The sequence below is a fragment of the Phascolarctos cinereus genome, unplaced genomic scaffold (assembly GCF_003287225.1).
Source record: "Phascolarctos cinereus isolate Bilbo 61053 unplaced genomic scaffold, phaCin_HiC Scaffold_8;HRSCAF=390, whole genome shotgun sequence".
Lineage (NCBI taxonomy): Eukaryota > Metazoa > Chordata > Mammalia > Diprotodontia > Phascolarctidae > Phascolarctos > Phascolarctos cinereus.
The window spans coordinates 332,388-354,332 of NW_027556291.1; the positions used below are offsets into that span (position 1 = coordinate 332,388).

Genomic DNA, 21,945 nt, shown 5'->3' on the forward strand with positions numbered 1-21,945 from the left:
GATGTTACAACCTGCTTTACTCAGCTCATCAATGTGAGCAGTTATCATTTGAATACAAAATTCTTGGCCTGGCTTGGTGGGGGGGGCGGAGAGAGAGAGAGTGTGTGTGTGTGTGTGTGTGTGTGTGTGTGTGTGTGTGTGTGTGTGTCCCCATCCGTCCGTCTGTCTTTGTCTCCATGTCCCCTTCTAAAGGAAATAAGGACTTGGCTAGGATCTGAGCTCCATAGAGTTGGACTACTTTGGTCATTGGCAAAAACTGATTGCCATCTTGGAGCTTCTAAGCTTAACCACAGAAAATTAGCTTTTTCTTATAACCAACCCTTTCTGTCCTTGTAGCATCTGACTACATTGCTGGCCTCCTCTGATATGCAAGTGGTCCTCGCGGTGCTGAATCTCCTATATGTGTTCAGCAAGAGATCCAACTATATTACCCGCCTGGGTTCTGACAAGAGGACTCCACTGCTGTCCCGACTGCAGCACTTGGCAGAGGTCAGTCTTAGTAGATGATGGTGGGCAAGATGGTGGGAGAGGAGGGGAGGTCCTAGCACCTGCTGGCTCCAGAAACTTCCAAATGGCTGTCTGCTGATCAAGTGTGTGGGTGCCCTGAGTGCCTGCCCCAGACATTCTGTTCATGTATTGCTCCATTGAGGACCAATGTGAGGACAAGGTAGATTTGTGGTGTTTCTGAACCCTAAAACAGGCACAGGAAGTGAATGTTCTAGGTTTTCACCAGATCACTGGTTCTAGATTACCAGCATTCTTGCCCTTCTTACTACTTGAGATACTGTGAGGAATTGGTAGTTGGATTGGCAGAAATATTTTGGGTGAGTAATGACAAAGAACAGACAGTCTCTAAATTGCTTGACTCGGTCTGTGCAGCTTGGACCTAGGATTGTAGCCCTTTTTGTTCCAGGGAAGAACTTGGTCTAGGCACCTCTCCGATGGGTCAGCAAGAACTTACTGTCTATTCTCTTCATTTGCTTTTTGTTCTCCCTCTCTTGTGTCAATAATTTTACCTTAGATGGATTCTTCCCTTTGGGGGATGTGTCCTTAGCATTTTCAAATGACCCTAAATTGGTTTTGGAAACCAATGGAAATGGAGCATAGAGATTTATTTAGAGTGTTCTCTGGGCCACTGAGCACCGTGTGCTACATTTGTTGAAGTCCATCAGATACTGGAGAGAAAGATTGGGAGTTCCCAGTGGATTGCTGGAGAACGTTGTCACACTGTTGGTAAGATTGGCCAGGATCTCTTGATGGTTTAAAGCTTGCTCAAATGTCTTAATCTGTGTTAGTCTTGAATATTGGCCAACAAAAGGAAGCTTCTGCTGAAGTTCTGTGCCCCCGTGGACGGTGGAGTGGTGAGGAACTGAGACCTCTCACAGCTGAAGAGGGGTGGGCAGGAGATTGTGGTGGAGAGACCCAATGGAAAGGGCAGTGAGTAGAAGCCAGGATCTATGTGGAGTCTGGCTCAGACTTACCTGAGACTGGCACCTACAGAGCTGGCTTCCAGAAGGCAGAGAGATATCAGCTGCAGGGGAAGAAGGCTTTACAAGTCTTGTTATAAGTTTGTTCCTAATATAGAAAAAATGAACACAAAAAGTAAAGGAAATATAACTCAAAAAGACCTAATTAAGAAATATTAGAGCAAAGTTAAAATACAGTAGAATTGGAAGAATGTATAAAATGTTTATGATCAAAAACAACTGACCTAGAAAACAGAACATATAAAAAAAATTAATACAAGAGCTTGCACTCTAAGAATCAATGCTGGAGGCTCTGGGCGAAGACAGGTACACTAACTCACTAACCTGGTCCAAAGCCTCTTGGAACATAACTAGGAAAAGGGAGAAGCTCACTAAATGATTCATTCCCTTTGACTCAGCGATCCCACTGTTGTAGATACAACCCAAGAAGAACCAAGGGAGAAAGTAAGCCTAGGCATCCATGCCAGACGGCTCAGAGACACAGAGGAGGTGCTAAAAATCAGAAAATTGCTCAATAAATTGGGGTTTAATGGAACATTACTGCATGAATGAGAGATACAGGAATGATGATTGTGAGGAATCCTGAGAAACAGGGAAAGGCCGGGTGTGAACTACAGTAACGTGAAGTATGCAGAGCCAGGCAGAAAAAGAAACAGAGGAAACCTTGAACAAGATCCCAAAGCAGAGGCAAAGACACACACATCCTGACTTTTGGGAGAGGCTGGGAAAGCAGAGGAACCAGAGTTCTACCCACTATCTGTCAGGCGAGGCTGCTGTGCCAGCTGCCTGAACCCAACTCTTTCCTCCTTTTTCTTTATTAGGGGTAGTAGATAATGGAAATGCTGTTTCAGTCGCTCCCAACTCTTTGTGACGCCACTGGTGGTTTTTTTTTTGGCAAAGATACTGGAGCAATTTGCTATTTCCTTCTCCAGCTCATTTTACAGATGAGGAAACTGAGGCGACTAGCTTAAGGTAGTGTAAAATGCAGACGGCAGCAATGATGCTGAAAACTCCACATATCTTAAGAGGACACAAGAAAGCTCACAATCACTAACTTGGTCACTCCCTCCTTTCCCCTTTTCAGTGAATTTGTTCTACCCAGAAATGTAAAAACGTAAACTGTGTAAACATTACACAGAAGTGAAGCTCCAATAAGGGAGTGACTGGCTGCCCCCCATAGCCTCTGTGCCTTGTTCCTGGAATGCAAATGGAGCTTCCTAAGAGCTCAATGAATTCACCAAGTTTTCCACCCAAGCTTGAGGCCAAGGTTTGCTCTGTGAGTGGGCAGAACCAGCGGGGGAACTGGGCAATACTGCAGAACAGGCTCCATGCAGCCCCCTTCTCGAAGACATCCCCAGCTTTTTGAAGGCCACCGTCTTTTTCTGTAGGATTTGTCCAGTTTCTTTTCTTTTTTTTTCTTGCGAGGCAGTCGGAGTTAAGTGACTTGCCCAAGGTCACACAACTAGTGAGTGTCATATGTCTAGGGCAGGATTTGAACTCAGGTCCTCCTGACTCCAGAGTTGGTGCTCTATCCACTGCAGCACCTAGCTACCCGGAGTGTAAGCTCTTTGAGGGCAAAGACTCTCACTTTTTTTTTTTATGTACACAGTGCTTAGCCCAGCACTTGGCCCCTAGTAGCTGCTTAAAAAATGCTTTGTGATTGATTACCTATTGAATCCCTCAAGATCTTGGCCTTCCTTCCTCAATGAATCGCCATCACTTGTTCCTCTGCCCTTGCCCTCAGCTCCACACACAGATAGGCAGACCCTTGGTCTTGCCTGTCACCTACAAGTCTGGCACTGCTGTGGTAATCAACTCTGAAATTTCTTTATGTGATCATAATCATTCCATTGATCATTCCCTCTTTCTCTCCTCTTTAGAACTCCTCATCTCTTTCTCTTCACTGTAATCTTCAATTCTTCAACCTATCACTTCTTTCCAAAGCTGTCTCTCCCTCTCCCCCCCATATTGGTTCCACTCTACTCCCCTTATCTAAACTCATTGGTGAATTGCCATCTTTTACACGAGTCCCTTGCCCCCTTGTCCTGTCTACCCTTGATCCTTGCCAAATCCCAACCTTAGACTTCTACCATCAGCTTCCTTGGCTACTATTAATTTGCTGCTGAATGAAGCCAGAGAAGATCACAAATTCATCCTGCCTGAGTAGTGCAGTACAGATTACTAATCTATAATCTTAAGTGGGCCCCTGCTGCAGTTAGGCAATCATTGGGCACCTGCCTGATTTGATTCACTCTCCCACTCAGCTACAGCCACTGTTCGTATCTCTTTTACTCTTCAAACGACCCACAGCATTCTCTGTGGGTTGTTCTCCCTCCTCATTCTTTGCCCAAACAGATTGAGGTCATTTGCAGAGAGCTTCCTCTTCACTCTTCCCTTTTATCTCACTTCTTTCAGACATTGTACCTGCTAGCTTTGCCTTCATCCTTGTCTTGAATCAGGCACAGCATTCTTTGTCGTCCTCACTCTCCCAGAGTCTAGGAACATCTCACTTGGTCTGTTTCCACTAGTTACTGGCCTCAATCTCTCCTCCCTTTCGTGGTAAAACCTGTTGAGAAAGTTGTCTCCACTCAGGGCCTTCACTTCCTCCTCTTTCACTCTTAACCTGACCTCATCATTCAGCCGCAGTGGAAGAAGACACTGTGGCATAGTGGACCCAGCCTCTTTCAGGAGTTGGGTATTTCCTTTCTGAATGTTGTCCCAACCCCGTCCTCTGGGTCCAAGGCAGGTGACAAGGGGCTGCGAACAGGCATGACATGCCAGTATGTACATGGAAGTGGATGCCAACGGAGCTCTCCCTGTGTCACCTTCTAAATAATGTCCTTGGGGGAGCCCCATCTGCAGACCTCTTGAAGCCGTGGAAATAAACACATTGGAGTCAGTGACATTTGGTATGTGGTGGTGTTGAGCCGTTTTCAGTCGTGTCTGACCCTTTGTGACCCCATTTGGGGTTCTCTTGGCAAAGATAATGGAGTTGACTTGAGTTCAAATGTGGCCTCTGATACTATCTGTGTGACCCTGGACACACAGTTTCCTTATCTATAAAATGAGCATAATAATAGGGCCTCCCCAGGGTTATCCTAAGGATCGAAGGAGTTAATTATAGTAATTAATTAGTTCAATAACTATCATACAATAAGCACTGTATAGATGTTTGATGAAGAAGAATCATCCATGTAAAGTCCTAGCCTTGTTTTTCAGTTCAGACAACATGTAGAGCATTATGTTATAGGCATGCCCTTTTGGGGAAGGGCATGAATGGATTTGATGAAGGTTCTGGAGGTGGGGCCTTGGACTAGTCACTGGTGGGGGCATTGTCTTGAAGCTGCTGGTGACTGATAACTCTGCTTGGCTCCAGGGTGTTTGTAGAGGTGACCTTAGTCTTTATGGAAGGACAAAGCCTTGATTTGCTCCTCAATAGAAGGCCAAGAGGCTTCAGAAAACATAGCATTGCTTCTGTTTCAGTTTACCTGCACAACCTTTTATTCTGTTTGACTGTGTCCTTAAAGTGAAGTGGTCTCCTCCCTTCTGCCACCCTAACTCAGGCCGTTGGGTGTATTTTTCCGCCATCCCTTGGGGGAGCACACCCAATGTTGCTATTGATTGTATAGCGCTGCCTGTGTATGGTGAGTTGTAACACTGCTTTATTATTTCCTGCAGAGCTGGGGTGGCAAGGAAAATGGCTTTGGCCTTGCGGAATGTTGTCGAGACCTACACATGTTGGTAAGTTGGTCTGTCCATTTGGGACGTCCCTTGTTCTGACTTGGCTGTGAGGGAGTTTTAGCCACTGGGAAGTACCTATGGGGGAAACTTTGACTCCTGGACTGAGCGACCATAGGTAAAAAGGAGTTCTGGAGGAATCAAGAAAACACTTTGGCCTACTTCAAGCCTTATTGGTGCTTGTCTGTGGGGATGGACATGCTGTGTTCTGGCTGTGCACTACTCCTCCTAGAGTGATGTCTGTTTGATAGTCAAGCCTGGAAGAGAGACCAGGAACCAAAGGCCCACTTGCTAGTGTGCCAGTGCCCTCATCTTGACCCTCGGACTGGTGTGGCATAATTCGGCAGTGGCAGCACCTTAGAGGTTTATTGTCTTTTAACTTTGCGGTGCCTACCATCAAGCCTCTTCCAATGTAGACAGTACCTGTCATTTTGTGTGAATTTGAATTCCAAGACTTGTGTGCTTCCCAGAAAACATACATTCTTGTCACCTCTTTGGGCACAGCTCTGCTTTTGGTTGGCCTGGCTTAGGTCTGGCCCAAGCTGTGAGCTCAGTCATTCCCCCCATATGTTGGCAGTTGAGGGGAGGGGTAATGCATCTCCTGTTCACCTCTGTTCTGCTGTTCTTCATTCCCTTGTGTACCAGGAGGCTGGAAAACCATTCCCTCTGCGCAGCTGGAGCATGATGCGCACTGGTGTGTTGGGCTCTGCCTTCTTTCCCAGATATATTCAGTGGTCTTCAGATGGATCCAAAAAAGGGTGTTGTTTTTCTGTTTGCTGGTCACTTTTTTTTCCCTGGCATCTTCACAGTTGGGCTGATTCGAGCTTAGTGATTCTCTTGGTCGGGTTCTAGCCTCATCTTAGGTGCTTTGTACCCAAGACTGTTGCTCTTCAAATCCAGTTTCCACTTTTCCGTGCTGATCTCAAGCTGTGTTCTTGTGATTCTCTTGAGGTTATTGATGTGACTTGAAATACTTCCTCTGTAAGGCATTTCCCCCCCTTTTTGATTTAAGATACACACATACGCACACATGCACACACTCACTGAGATTCAGTTGTTGGGAGTCATTTCCTTGGCCTTTTTCTTTTGGCTTTGGGAAGGCCATTCCTGTCCCACCTGCAGTGGTTGCCTTCATTTCCTGCCTGTTGACATGAGGAGTCTCAGCCTGTGGCATTAAAGCCCAGTTTGAGGGAGGGGATTTGCTGAAGGAAAGAGTCTTCACAGTGCCATGGTTATGGAAAGCTCAAAGCCTTGGCACATTGTGCCTGGAGCTGGGAGCTTTGCCTTGGACCTGCCCTAACAGCCAACTCCCGTGCTAGTCCTCATTTTCCTGCTGCCCGTCAGACTGACTCTTGGGCAGAGGGAGGCCTGACTGGGACTGTGCCCTCTGGGGAGAAAAGGCAGGCAAGAGTTCTTCCCTCGAAGCCCAGAAGCCAGAGTAATCAGGGACCTCACTGCTTGGTGCTGCCACTGTGCCCTCTCCAGCTGTCAGGACTAATGTGCCAGGTTTGGGGTGGATCACCTGCTTTATTCCTTACACAGTTCCAGCTCTGTACCTGATTCTATGCTGTGCTTTTTATACACAGAAATACCCACCCAGTGCAACTACACTACACTTTGAGTTCTATGCAGACCCAGGGGCCGAGGTCAAAGTTGAGAAGAGGGTGAGTCTCACGCTTGTTGTGGTAGGATCTGCAGCGTGCTGTGATGGGAATAACTGGCTAGAACACTTCTGTTAACTACGGAAGGGATCCCAAGTTGAGCTCTCAGCTTCCAAGCTTGACCCCTGGTGAACACCATCACACAAGGCCTACCTTGGGGAGGCTTTTGTTGAGGTGGTTTAGTTAGAATTTGAAATGGCTGGGCTGCTTCCCTCACCTGTACCCAGGCCTTTCTCCAGAGGAAGCCAGCACAGAGTAGCTGACAAGAGCCATTATGCTGCTGGCGACCTGCGTCACTGCCTATTGGGTTAGTCAAAATTGGAAGTAGATGTTGAAATTGCTGTGGTTTGTTTGCTCCTGTAAAATCAAATTAAGTCTCCATCATTCACATTTCTTTACTGCCTTCTAAGAGCTACCTTTTTGAATGTTTGATGAAGCACCAGTTGGCCTGGCCCAGAGTTTATAAGCCTCAGTTCCCCAACAGATAGGGTGTTGAGTATATTTCAGGTATGGTCAGTGTTGAATTAGAAGCAGGGTGTTTAGGGGTTAGTAACATAGTAGTATTAGCCTGGCTCTGTAAATGCAGAGCTAGCCAGTGGCATAGATTGTGGGCCAGAGGAGCCCTCTTTCCCATAATAGGCCTATTCTTGTCTATGCTCAGTCTTGACTCAGTGTGGTCATGCCTTGTTGACTTTAAGTCAGAACCAATTCCTTTAGTTCCCTAACTTTAGAATACCAAGGCCCCATTGTAGAGAGAGATAGCAAAGGAGGACAAGAAGACAATATGTTCTTACCTGTCCCTCTTTTTCCCCCTTTACCTTTTAGACACCCAGTAATACACTACATTACATCCATATAGAGCAGCTGGACAAGGTAAGAGAAGTCCCCGCCATGGCCATGGTCCAATTGTTGTGACTCATTGACTGCCTGGATCTTAACCATTGTCTATCTCAACCCGCACCCCCACCCCCCTTCTCTAATATAGATTTCAGAAAGTCCTTCTGAAATCATGGAATCCCTCACGAAAATGTACAGCATCCCAAAGGATAAGCAGGTACGGTATTGCCCCCGGAATGGGTCCCTGAGTGGGGGAAGGGATTGTTAGCAAAGGTCACACTCACATACACGCGGCAGCTCATGGACATAGCTTGTGGTGTGGTGTTTTTTATGGGGTTCCACATTTTCACCAGAATGGTCAGTTGGTGGGTGTCATCTTCTTCCTCCCAGCTCTCTGAGGGATAAGTTCCTTAGATTCTGTTAGTGCTCCCTACCCCGAGGTGGCGTTGGACCCACTCTCTTGTATCCCTTATGACCTCTTTGGAAAGGTAAGGAGTAATTCATCAGAGGACTCTGCAGCTTGTGTGAAGAAGAAGGTAAGAATGCACTTCTTTCCTCCTCACAGATGCTGCTGTTTACACACATCCGCCTAGCCCATGGCTTTTCCAATCATAAGAAGAGGTTACAAGCTGTTCAAGCCAGACTCCATGCGATATCTATATTAGGTAAGATGGAGTAAGGGAAACAGTAACTGCTCTTGCACCCCTTTCCTCCACTCTCTTTGTCTCTGGTTTGTGGTGTACTTTGGTAGGTTGAGGTCACTGTTGGACTGCTTGCTGCAACCCTCGGAGGAGGGCTGTGGTGGCAGCCGTGACTGGGACACATGGGGGCCTGAATAGGGAAGAGAAGATGCTTGACCTTGGGACCAGATTGCTCATTGCTTTTTGCTCTTGGTTAACCTGGTGGAATGACTGATGGTATTTGTGTGGCAGCATGCAGCTATCCACCCAGGGCTTAGTTATCGAGTGTTTGTAAATTGTTTATGCAGTCGGAACCACTAGTGTGTCTTGGACTGGTGGAGTCCCGTTGCAGGGCTTCAGCTAACTGGCCAAGGTCAGTATCATCTGAGATATTTTTGTTGGAATCATGGAATTGTTTATCAGTCATTACTGAGGATGATGAAAGTGCATGGTGTGCTGGTCCAGGCCAAGGCCAGCTCCCCTCCATCTATTAGCTCTAGGGATCTTCTCAGGCAGTCCTTCTCAGCTTTGCCTCCTACTTTCCCTGGTTTACTTGAAGTTTCCCCTAAAGTCCCATTGTTTGCCTTCTCTCTTTAAATTCTCATTATCCTATGCATAATTTGTTTGCATATATTGCTGTCTCCCATTTATATTGTGAGCTTCTCAAGGGCTCCTTGCCTCTTTTCATATCCTCAATGCTTAGCACATTTAATAAATTTCAGTTGATAATAAAAGGAGGGGATGGGAACAAGCATTTATTAATAACCTATTATATGCCAGGCTAAGATGATCTCCTTGGATCCTCACAACAACCCTGGGACATAGATGCAGTTATTTTCCCCATTTCACAGTTGAGAAGCCTGGCTTTCCCAAGGTCCCACAGCTAGGAAGTGTCTGAGGCTGGAGTTGAACTCAGGTCTTCCTGACTCTAGGCCCAGCCATCCATCTACTGGGCCACCTAGCTGTTCCTTACAGTAAGACCTGACTTGCATGTTTAAGTCTTTTCACTTGAGTAGTGAAAGTGAATGGTGAGTGGAGGAGGGGTAGCAGTGAGGAAGGAGGAATTAGCAGTGCCTTTTTTCTGAATTAAACTGTCCTTCAGTGTTTGCCTTAGTTACTGTGACAAGTGTTGTTAATGCTGGGAAAATGAATGCTCTGTCAGTGCACGTGCCAGAACTAGACACAAGAGGGAGGAATCCAGGGATATCTTAACTGTAACCTTTGAAGTGATAGATATATATACTGCTCTTTTTTCATTAATGATTCCTGGAAGGGTCGAGGATAGCTAAGAATCTCATGGGAGAGAATGAAACAAGGTAGAGTTGGCCCAATCCTCACCTAAGACAGGAGCTACCAAAAGTAGTTGGCGCCGAACAGAAACAGTAGAAAAACTGGCTATTTGCTTTAGATCAGTTGAGCAAAACAGAGCTGCAAATTAATATGGCATGGCTGTTAGAGAAACCAAGGCGCACAAGCCACTTGGGTGAAAGGATTCCCTACTTAATGAAAACGCTAGGAACACTAGAAGATGGCAGATTTCCTTAGCTTGACATCTTCAGCTGTCAGCCACCACAAATTTGGAACGACCGAAGCATCTTAATTCAGAAAAACTTCAAGAAAAAGCCAAAATGAGGGTTTAAAACGTTAAAAATGTATAATTAAGTCAGTAATTTTGGTATTGAAAATCTACATGGAAACTGAGCCGTTCTGTAATACCTAAGTGGCCAAGGGATTTAATCCAAGTATTTGAAAAGGGTTCTTCTGGTGGTTCTCTCCCCTCCATTTCCAAATGTCTCTGCCAGCTTGCCATTGTGGCTGTCCAGAAGAGGTGCGTGGTCAGAGGAGGAGGCGTGCATGCGCGCGCGCGCACACACACACACACACACACACACACACACATACCACACACACACACACACACACACACACACACACACACCCCCTACCCACCACCAAAAGAATGGAGGGCCGTGTTTGTTTGGTCTTATTTGCTGGTGTTAAGCTTCTTGCTTTTTCATTGGTTTCCCTTTCACCTTGTGGTCCTGCTGGCCAGTGTTTGCCTAGTTCTGCTTCAGTCTGCATCAGTTGATGGAAATCTTCTCACACCCTACAGCCCAGTCGTCAAGTCCATTTGTGTGTGCCACTATTTCTGGCCTTTCTCCCTTGTTCCCGCGTCCTTATTGCTGTGGGCAATGTGTAGCTTACCACACTTTCCCCATGAAACTGCGGAAGCTTGGAAGTGGCGGTGTGGCTTTGTTCCTGGGATCGCTCATCATGCTCACAGGTTACCATTGGGACCCTTTCCTGGCCAACATTAAAGTATAGCAAACGGTATAAAAACTGAGCCATTCGCCTGTTGTGGGCAGAGCTGCTTTTCTGGCCTTGGCCAAAGAGCCTGGCATTTGAATGCCAGCCTCAGATACTGTGTGAGCTGAGGTAGACCTCGGTCTCTCTGGGCCTTGGTTTTGTCATTTGTGAAATAAGGATAGTTGTGTGATTATCCAGACGTCAAATGCTTTCATATCATGTGATTCCACTTTGGGCAGTTTAACCTTTCAGTCTTTCGTGACTCTGTGTTTTTCCTTTTGCAGTATATTCCAATGCCTTACAGGAGTCTGCAAACAGTATCCTGTATAATGGGTTGATAGAGGAGTTGGTAGATGTCCTTCAGATAACAGATAAACAGCTCATGGTAGGCTTTCTTCATCTTTACTTTTGTTTGTTCATCTGTATTATTGGCATTCAATTGCTCCTCCTATTCTGGCGCCCAAAAGAAACATAAAACGTACCAAGATTGAGAAGATGACAGTCACAGATCCTTGATTTGGAGCTGGCAAAGACTTTAGCAAGATTTGGGTCTTAACTGTTCCTTTTTCAAGGGTGCCGAGTCACTTACCAAGATGATACGAGAAAGTGACAGTGGCCACATTCCTGCTTCTCAGTGTAGCAGGCCCTTGGCTTTTCTGGACGGCTCCATGATCTCCGTTGGTGGAAGGCAGACCCATCTGGAGGAGATCTGGGATGAGTTTTCCTGGGAAAGCCACCAAGGAAGCTTAGTTAGTCACTTGTCCCTTTGCTTTTTCCCCATGTTGAACAAAAGCATTTGGTTTTTACAAGATTTGTATCCTGTCATTCTCATTTTTCCTATTCTTGTGAAGTTCTTTTACTTAACTGAAAAATCCCCAAAGGCCCTGCCATGTAATAATTTACTTGTGGCTGAAGGTTGAGAAAGGTGGTACTTACGTGTTTCTTTGCTTTTCTAGGACATTAAGGCAGCCTCTTTGAGGACTTTGACATCAATTGTGCACTTAGAAAGGACCCCCAAACTTAGCAGTATTATTGACTGCACTGGGACTGCCTCCTACCATGGATTCTTACCTGTCCTTGTACGAAACTGCATTCAAGCCATGATTGGTAAGACTGGGCTATCCCCAAACTGAAAGATCTTTTCTTGGAGCTCCTTTGTGTGCCAGATAGTGATGTGCGTGTGCCAGGATGCCCTACCCCTCTCCCAATTCTGGATTTTTCCTCCCTTTTTTTTTTTCTCCTCCAGATCCTTCCATGGACCCATACCCTCACCAGTTTGCCACTGCTCTCTTCTCCTTCTTGTACCACTTGGCCAGCTATGATGCTGGAGGAGAAGCCTTGGTGTCTTGTGGAATGATGGAGGCCTTACTTAAGGTATGTTATCTGTTCATGTGGGTGGGAAAAGCAAGGCTGCAGGGAGACCTGAGATGATGAGCATTAGAGTCAACTGGGACCCCAATCCAGTAATACAAGGAAATCCTCAGGAGTCCTGGCCGCATCCTCCAGTCACTATGCCTATGCTTGTCTTGGTTTGTGCTTGTGTTAGTCTGCCCACATGCAGCTTTCTGTGGCATTGGCTTAGGTCTTAAACTCACTGTGTGTGCTCTAGAGAGCATGGACTTAGAGCTGTGGACCCTGCTAAGCCAAGCTAGCTATGTAACATTTTTGGGTGGGCCTCCATGTTCTCAGAGTGAGGGGTTACATGAGAGGACTCAAGGACTTTTGCATTCTCAGATGACCTGACCCTCCCATGCTATTCAGCTATGTATCAGTTTCCAAGGGAAAACTCTTTGACCTCTGCATAGGTGATCAAGTTCCTTGGAGATGAACAGGACCAGATAACCTTTGTTACCCGAGCAGTCCGAGTCGTCGACCTTATCACCAACCTTGACATGGCAGCTTTTCAGTCGCACAGTGGGCTATCAATCTTCATTTACAGATTGGAGGTATTTAGATGTGCATTCCTTGCCCTAGTTGTGCATAGGCCTCTGTCTCATGGCCAGCTGTAGACTCTTCCTTGCTGAAAATGAGTCCTCTCTTCCGTTTGATTTCTCCCCAAAGTTGCCCATAAGAGCTCTTCTAATCAAGCACTCCTTGGAATTTGCTTCTCCCTTTAATACAGCATGAAGTTGACTTGTGCCGAAAAGAGTGTCCTTTTGTGATAAAGCCAAAGATCCAAAGGCCCAGCACTGCCCATGAAGGAGAAGAGATGGAAACTGACACGGACGGTATAGTTACTGCTTAGCACACGAGTGTCATGGAGTTTGGGGCTGTGAGCTTTGTTGGCTGTGAGCTTCGTTCTGTGCTTTCGCACACTAGGGGCTTGCCTGTTCGGCACCTCTGATACGAGAGGTTGCAGTTGTAGCCCCTCTGTGTGATGTGCCATGCCTCCTTTATTTGTCCTTTGCTCCTGGGAGCCACAAAAAGTTAGTTGTTGTTTTCAGCTGTTCTGTTGAACATCTTAACAGTGTTTTAGCAAAGGTGCAGTGAATGCACAGCTCAGACGAAAAATTAACTGAACAGGAATTAAGAGAACGGCCGAAAAGATGCGGGCAGGCTAATTAGTATAAGGAGACGTGTCTTATCAGAGTGAATACTTGTCTTCTACAAACCCTACATTGTAAGCACTATGAAGGGGGGTGGGGAGCACAGTGGGGAGCCTCTTAGTACACACTGGGTAAGCCCAGTGTGAGTCAACATTGGAATGGCATTGGAAATCCCAAAGGAGAATGTGATCTTTTGGGCCACGTTATGGGGGAAGGAGGGAGAGCGAGTTGTGTTAGACTCTGTCCTCCTCTGGCCCCACGTGGAACGCTGTCACTTGGATAGAGTACCACTTTTTAGGAAGGACTTCATGAGCTGGGCCATGACCAAGATGGCAATAGACTGGATTGATGGAACTGGGACCACTCAGCACGGAGAACTACAGCCTTTCAGGTTGAAAGGAAACTCCTTGGACAAATCAATAGTTATTGCAACAAGAATCCCCCTGTACCCTGTAACGGGGTCAGGCATCTTCTAGCCTTTGCTTGAGTACTTCCAGAGTGTCCCCTCCCCTCTCCCCCTTTGAGGTGGCTCCAGTGTTAGATGTTAGAAAATCCTCCCTCCCTTGCTGTTTGGGCTAGACAGCTTTTATTCAGATATGTGTAGCATTGGATTCCATTTACAGAGTTGTGGTTGATAGATGTCCCATGCCCTCTTCACTATGCCTTTGGACACTCGTTCACTTTTTCTTGACTTTGGATTGTGTTCAGTTATGCTATATTCTATGCTACCTATAATCTGTAATCACTATACTCTAACCCTGCAATATGTGAGAGATGGTTTCATGTTGGATTTGAGTCGAATTCTTAGTGTTCTCAGCAGGCTCTCCAGAAACTTAAAACACGTGAGGCTTAAGGATACGTGGGATTTTGAATATAATTCAGTACAACTTCTGGGCCTCTGTTTGGGCTCTGGCTTTGGGGTTCTTGTTTCTGTCTTCTCTCAGCCCCAGGCAATAAGGCATGTCTTGATCATACTTTCTCTTATCTTTTATGAGTCTCTTCTTTTTTGCTGATCCAGGTCAGGTGCCAATTCTTCCATGGCCCCTCTCTTGTTTTGACTGCCCCCTCCGATTGGCATTAGAGCATCTTGCGTGGATCTCTTGTTCTCCCTCTTATTGCACTTGCAAATATGTTGGTACTCTCCTTTTCCTTCTTTGTACCCCCAATTCCATGCACTAAACCGCCCTGGATCATCGTCATGGTCACCACATAAGGAATGTGGACATTTGAGATGTTACTGTAATGAAAATCTTGCTCAAACTTCCCAGGCCTGCCCTTATCAAACACTTTTTGGGATGGTCTAAGAATTTACTATGAAACATTAGAAAGTCATTTACAAGGGGTATAGGAATTCCTTGTCTCTGATCTGGCTTTCATTTAGATCATCTGCTTTGGAAAACTTAGTTTTCTACATTGAGAGTTTTCTCTCACTTTATTTTCTCTTCCCCCTCTCCCTCCCCCTCCTGATTTCTTCCTCAGTTGCAGATGTAGCCATGGAAAGCAGTCCAGGCCCATCCACCGCTTCAGTAGATCCCCGACCCGATGTGGAAACAAGGCCCCGGGCTCCCAGCATCAGCGGCAGCATCATGCTCTCTCCCCGTACTGGTGTGTAGTCTGACATGGTATCACTGGGCACAGCTACTATTGGTTTGCAGAGGAATTGGTCATTAAGATTGGGGATCTCCAAGCTACGAGGCACTTGAGGGCTCTGGCTGTTGGATGCCCTGACCTCAGTTTCTAGTTGGATCAGCTGAGGCTGAGGTGAAGACTCTTGCCTGTTAGTGAAGATTTCTTCTCAGTGGCTGTGCTCAAGTTCTGCACATCCATCCGTCAGTTTTCTTTCCATCAGGGCACATCGAAATGCTTCCATATCTTCATAAGTTCATCCTCCTAATATGCTCCCTTCAGGGCCAGGACGCTGTTGATGAGCTTCCTTAATATGATTACATAGCAGCTCACTTTGTCCTCAGTATTTGCTGCATCTTGAAAAAGCAGAATGTTAAGAATTGCAAAATACCTCAGTGGTCTCATAAGTGATCCTCAGCCTTCCATTTCTCCGTGAGTGGGAACCTACCGCCTCAGGAGGTTGCCCATTCCACTCAAGGCCAGTTCTAATAGTTGAGAGGTTTTTCTTTACATTAAAGTTTCAATCTGCATTTTTCCTTCCCCCAAAGTGTTCCTGGTTCTACCTTCTATTGTCAAGCAAAAAGTCTTATTCCTTTTCTACACTGACTCCTAAGGATTGGCACCCCTTGCCCCTTTTCCAGACTAAACAATCTTGACTTCTTTCACTTGATCCTAATATGGTTTGGACTCAAGACCCTTAACCTTCTTCATGACCTTCCTCTGATTGCTGCCTGGTGTATCAATGGCAGTCTTAAACAGTTGTACCCAGAACTGTGAGCATCTATTCTAGGTGGACTCTTGCCAAGGCAGACTAAACGGCAGAGTCCTGGAAGCTATATAGCTCTTAACCTAGCCTCGTGGCATTAGCTTCTTGGCTTGCCATATCACGCTGTTGCCAAATCCACTCAGAACCAACACCACCATCCCCATCTTGTGCTTGGGAAGACTAATACAAGACTTGACATTTATCCCCCTTGACTTTTATCTTCTTAAAATAATTCAAATTCTTGAAGCTATCAAGATATTTGTGGAGTCACTGTTTTAGCTACCCAGCTTTGTGGCAGTTGCCCTACCCAGGTAGTGATTCCTACTATTAAAGAGTGAATTATCAAGGGGGAAGAAAAGCCATTTCAGTCGATCTTACCTGTGACAGAATATGCAGTTTTCCACATCCACCATTTCTCCCTTCCAGCTCTGCACTGGAGGTGAGGGTTAGGGTTAGGGTTAGGTGAGTCTTTCTTTGGAGCCAAGCTTAGTCATTATTGCCACACTCAGGTAAACTGTACTAACATAGCCTTCCTCCAAACCCTTTGAATTTTCTGCTCTTTGGAAATTTTGGGTACTTGTCTGACAAGTTCAAACACTCCAATAATGGTCAGTTCTCCCCAAGGTTCCCGTCACTTCCATTCTATTGGTAAGACTCATCCAGAACAGAATTTCCCCTTGGTTTCTTCCTCCAACTGTGTAAGGATGAAATTCTCATTGCAGCTACTTTTGACCTGGACAGTGTCATTTCACTTGGACTATGTGCACTAGTCGTTGGGTACCTTATGTGTAACCAGTCTCCTCTCGTTTGCCTTTGCCAGGAGTCCAGTGCATTCCTCAGCGTGCCGCACTTCTCAAGTCTATGCTGAACTTTCTTAAGAAAGCCATCCAAGACCCAGCCTTCTCTGATGGCATTCGTCATGGTAATGGCTCCACTCGGACTGGGTTGTCTTGGTGGGGACTAGTGCCTGGAAATCCAGAAGAGTGCCTCGTTTCCAGTGATTGATTAGTTTGCTGCTGTTCTGGGGAACAGAGACTTGATCAAACATCAGAACAGAGTGAGGGTCAGAGTCAGGGGTTACACTTGGAGAGATATTCAGCTCCTCGTCCAAGGGTCACTATGGGAGGGAGCATGGCTGTCTCGGCTGTTGGCTTGTTTCTTCTCAGCGAGCTTTGGGCTCCCAGTATAGTGAGGGAGTTGGCCTGGATTCCAGTGGCACTCTGATATATGTTTAAAGACAAGAGAAAACATAGGCAAGAGTATTGGGGCCAGGAGACGGGAAGATCTCAGTGATTTCATGGCCTCTGTATTGTTTCATCGCCAAACATGAAGCAACAATGGGCTGAGGGAACCAAGCCAAAGGTAGCCAAGTGCTCAGACTCAATGCACTGCCTTTCTTTCAGTGGGGGAGGGGGAGCAGCAGGGAAACAGAATGGTGTTCACAGAGAAGTTGGTACTGTGGAATTGGGCTGAGCCTTGACACTTTTTACTCTGTGACTTTAGAGGATGATCATAAATACCTACTATTTGTTTTGTCTTAGTGATGGATGGCTCTTTGCCTACCTCGCTGAAACACATCATCAGTAATGCCGAGTACTATGGGCCCTCGCTCTTTCTGCTAGGTAAGACAAGCTGGTACCTGATAAGACTGAATTTGGGTAGTCTTTCCTGGGAGAATTCACAGTTTTGGCCATTGTGCACTATCGGATTTAGTGTTGGAAAGGACCTTCAAAGAGTTCATCCCTCTTTTTTTTTTTTTAACATCTTGGTAATGAAGCATGGAAGATATTGCTTGACTTTTAAAAAGAGGCTTTTTTGTTGATGCTTTTGGTTTCTACATTGCCTAGATTTTTCCTGTAACCTTTCTATTCCAGACAGCCATCTCTTATAAAAAGGAATTTTTTTTAAAGAAGAGGAAAAAAATTCAGCAAAACTAACTAGTGAAAAAAAATCTAACATTTTCTATATATCATATTCCATACCTGTCCATCCCCTTGTTCCACATTTTAGTTAGGTGGAGTTATCTTGTTGTATCTCTTTTTTTTAGGGCCAAGCTTAACTTCTTTTCTTTGTAATTTTGCAGCATTCATATGTTTTAAATTTAATTAAAATTTTTTCAGTCAGCAAAAGTCTCCCTTCTCTTCCCTCTCTCCCCCAACTCCTCCCAGTTGACGATGAAAGAAAAACGGGATAGCTAGGTGGTATAGTGGATAGAGTACTGGCCCTGGAGTCAGGAGGACCTGAGTTCAAATCTGGCCTCAGGAACATAATACTTATTAGCTGTGTGACTCTCGGCAAGTCACTTAACCCCAATTGCCTCACCAAAAAGCAAAAAAAAAAAGAAAGAAAGAAAAACAAAACCCTTGTTTCAAACACAAATAAATAAGCAAAACAAATTGTAGCATTGGCCACATCCCAAAAAAATATTTGCCTCCTTCTTTATTCTGAGTCCTTCAGCTCTCTCATCACAAGTCTTTTGGAATTGTGGTTGGTCACTATAGTGATGAGAGTTCCCAAGTCTTTCACAGTTAAATATCCTTACACCATCACTGTTAGTGTCCAAGTTGTCCTTGTGATTCTGCTCACTTCCCACTGCATCAGTTCGTACAAGTCTCCCCAGGTTTCTCAGACACCATCCCCTTCATCATTTCTTCCAGCACAGTCATATGCCATAGTTGGTTCAGCCACTCCCCAGTTGTTGGGCACTTCTCAGATTGGGGTTCTAAGAGGTAGAAATATTTGTGTACCTCCCTAGAGTTAGTTTTGCTTAGGACTAATCCTTCCCTTAATCTTTTGTTGTTCGATTGCATCCAGCTCTTTACTGTGACTTTTTCTTGGATTTCCTAGTCATGTTTGGGTCTGGTGCATTTTCTGGATGTGTTTGAGGGAATTCGCTAGCCTGCTTCCTGCTTGCTCTGCCATCTTGGCTCTGCCTCCTCCAGCATCCTCAATCTCACTTGTTTTGTTGAAGTCATTGGCTCGATTGTTTTCCCTGCTCTGCTTACTTTCCCTTGGAATTAGCTTTCCTCATATTCATCTCCTCAGTTTCAAATTGTCTTTGGAATTCTTATGTCAATTTGAACTTCTTTACATGAGTAGTCTGTTTTTTATCTTTGTGTTCATCACCTACATTTCCCAAAAGGGCCTGTCCCCCTCTCAAGAAAGCCATTCCTTATAATAAGAAAAGCAAATCTGTGTGAAAAAGAAAACCAAATTAAACGGCCTCTGATGTTGTGTGTGTTGTTCCCCTGTGCACCTCTGCCAAAGGCCAGGCCTTTGGTTTGTGATGTTTGCGTCATCTTGTATGTCATATTCTGAGCTCCGTTTACTTCACTTGGCTCTGTGTTTATGACAATTCATTGTTTCTTTCAGAATTCTCTTGTTAAATGAAGAATTTTGTCATTTATTATAAGAATTTATTTGGTGGATCTGAGTGCTTTAATTTAGGTTGGTAATATGAGTATGAATCAGTCAGTCTCTGTGACAGGCAGTGTGCCAGGTGCTGGGAATACCAAGGAACAAAAGCCCTCAGTGAGGTTCCCTGGCCTCCAGTCTAGCCCCTTTGTTAGGAGATACCTACCTCTCCCCCTGTTTTCCCATCCTTTGATTTTAATTTTTTTTTTTTGCCAGCTCAATATAGAATAGCCTGGTTGCTGATAACTGGGGTGCAGTGTCAGCCTTTTGGCCATCTTGGTAGCTAGACTGTTCTCTGCTATTCACCCCTTCCCCAAGCTTTTGGGAGGCTTGTCTTGCCTGCCCCTAGCTTCTGGTCTTGCTTGTCATCTGAGCAGTTCTTATCAGATGCATTAACTATCTCCAGTCCTGCTGTGCTGGAGTCTAAGATTGATTCACTCAGCACCTCTGAGACATGAGAGATCCCTAGGAGCAGGGACTCAAGGGGCCTGGAGGGATTAGCAAAGGCATGGGGCACATCATGTGCTGAAGATGATACTAAAAGGTGCTTTACAAAATTCTTTCCTACACTCAAAGTGCCTCTCTTTAAAACAGTCAGTGGGAGGGGACAACTAGGTGGGGCAGTGGATAGAGTACCAGCTGTGGAGTCAGGAGGACCTGAGTTCAAATGTGACCTCAGACATTGGACACGTAAAAGCTCTGTGACCCTGGGCAAGGCACTTAACCCCAGTTGCCTCTTAAAAAGGAGGAGGAGGAGATGAAGAAGAAAAACAATTGGTTCATTTGCTGGTATGGTTAGAGTGGAAAAGGGTCATAGACTGAATTAATGGTGAAAGTCAGTTGTGTCAGGAGAGTTTTATAAACCCTTTGAGGCACAGCTAGGAAGGTGGCAAGCTTGGAAGAGTGGAATTGCACTGAATTGCCAGATTGCTTGTCTCAGTTTTCTCAACTGTAAAATGGGGCTATAACACAGAATCTAACTTAAGGTGGTTGGGAGGATCAAATGAGATGATTTGTAAAAAGCACTTAGCACAGTCCCTGGTACAAAGTAGGCTTCCCTTCCCTTCTTTAGTTTGGTCTCACTTCTTCCAAACCCTTCTCTCTTCAGCTACTGAAGTGGTCACGGTGTTTGTTTTCCAAGAGCCATCCCTCCTGTCCTCTCTGCAAGACAATGGGCTGACTGATGTCATGCTGCATGCTCTCCTTATCAAAGATGTAAGTGCCCTTCTCTCCCTTCTTAGCTTCTTCTGCAGCCGTTTCTCACACCTGAACCCACGGGCTTCTTTCCTTTCTCTGGGTGGCTTTGTTCTTGTTTTGATTCCCAAAGACTTGGCATGTTCCTCAGGGTCCCGTCGTTCCCCCCACCCTCAGCTTCCGTATCTTCTTTTTTTTTTCCTCCCGAGGTTCCCGCAACCCGAGAAGTCCTTGGCTCCCTGCCCAATGTGTTCAGTGCACTGTGCTTGAATGCTCGTGGCCTCCAGTCATTTGTGCAGTGTCAGCCTTTTGAACGTCTCTTCAAAGTACTGCTTTCTCCTGATTACCTGCCGGCCATGCGCAGGAGGAGGAGTTCAGATCCCCTTGGTGAGTTCCCATTGCCGGGATCTGAGTGGACCACAGCAGCGCCCCAAAGCTGATTCATTTCTCCACATTTGGCAGTTGGTCGATTGGTTTGATTCTTTCCCCCCCCCCATTTTTTTGACTGTTTCCTTTTATATTACATTCGTTTCCAAATAGATTCTGTTCCCTTTAGGTGTAATGAATGAGGATTTAAAGCAAAAAAACAAGGCTGTTTCTCATAGTTTAGCTTCTAAGGTGCTTTTCTATCTTTGAGCTACTTGGGCATTTCCCTGACTGCTGGGATCTTGGGCACAAAGGCTGTTGGCATGCATTTGCTCACTTTGGGTAATTGCAGTTTTCTTTGCCCACCAGTTGGGCCACGTGCCAGCTCCACTAATCATATCTGAGTCCAAGCCTCAACAGCCTCGGCTTTCCCAGTTTGCTGTGGAGTGATTTCTTTCCACAGAAGTTTTGGGCCAACCCTTTCAAGATTGTCCTAAGTTTATAATTCTTCTTTTCTCAGCTGTTTGTTCAGCTCTTTTGGCCACTTGCTTTTGGGGAATGATTTTTGTCTGAAAGATTGATTTGTGTTGATTCCCTGTGGATCTCGGAGAGTAGACTCTTTCTTGTCAGAACTCTTGGATGCCAATATTTTTTTCTCCATTTTGTCCTTTGTCCTCTCCTAGTCCATAGTTCTCGGGTTCATTGGGATTGTCTTCTAAGGGTATAGCCTCAGCATATGGCTGATTAGAGTCTAGAATAGAAGATGTTTGTCTAACCCTGATTTTTATCCAGCTGCTTTTGCATTTGTTGAGCAGTTGTCAGATGGCAAGGAGTCCTTCCCCTGAGAAAGTTGTACACTTGAGTGAATCAGATACTGAGTTGGGTTTTTAAATTGTTTGATTCTTGTTTCTCTGATTTGTTTGACTTTTTTAATTGGTACCAAAGAAATTTGCTAATTACTACTTTATCATGTGATTTGCTCTTTTCCCTTCATTACTTCATTTTAAAAATTATTTCCCATGATATTCTAGCCCTTTTGTTCCTCTAAATCAGGGGTTCTAAGCCTTTCTTTGTGGGTCATGGCACCCTTTGGCAGTCTGAGAAAGCCTCAGACTGTCTCTTTCTCAAAATAATGCTTTTTAAATAATTCAAGAAAATGCTATGAGGTCAGTGAAAATTAAGAAGTAATTGTTTTTTTCTCTCCAAGTATCAGATATCCTTTTAGGGTTCCTGAATCCCCTCAGAAAAACCCCTTCACTAAAAGAATCTTGATGTTACTTTATGTAGTTCTATGAATTACCCCCTTTGTAATTTGTAGACCAA

The 21,945-nt window shown here is 45.3% G+C and overlaps 1 protein-coding gene across 1 annotated transcript in view; it reads left to right on the top strand.

The window, feature by feature from the left end:
* HUWE1 (HECT, UBA and WWE domain containing E3 ubiquitin protein ligase 1) overlaps positions 1–21,945 on the top strand; it is a 103,800-nt gene that overhangs the window by 28,742 nt on the left and 53,113 nt on the right. The window contains 16 exon segments of the mRNA XM_078147895.1: positions 337–489; positions 5,166–5,228; positions 6,812–6,889; positions 7,712–7,759; positions 7,872–7,940; positions 8,289–8,388; positions 10,995–11,095; positions 11,667–11,817; positions 11,957–12,084; positions 12,516–12,656; positions 12,833–12,938; positions 14,736–14,861; positions 16,469–16,570; positions 17,190–17,270; positions 20,171–20,277; positions 20,466–20,643. Of these exon segments, the coding sequence (XP_078004021.1) occupies positions 337–489; positions 5,166–5,228; positions 6,812–6,889; positions 7,712–7,759; positions 7,872–7,940; positions 8,289–8,388; positions 10,995–11,095; positions 11,667–11,817; positions 11,957–12,084; positions 12,516–12,656; positions 12,833–12,938; positions 14,736–14,861; positions 16,469–16,570; positions 17,190–17,270; positions 20,171–20,277; positions 20,466–20,643 (1,732 nt within the window).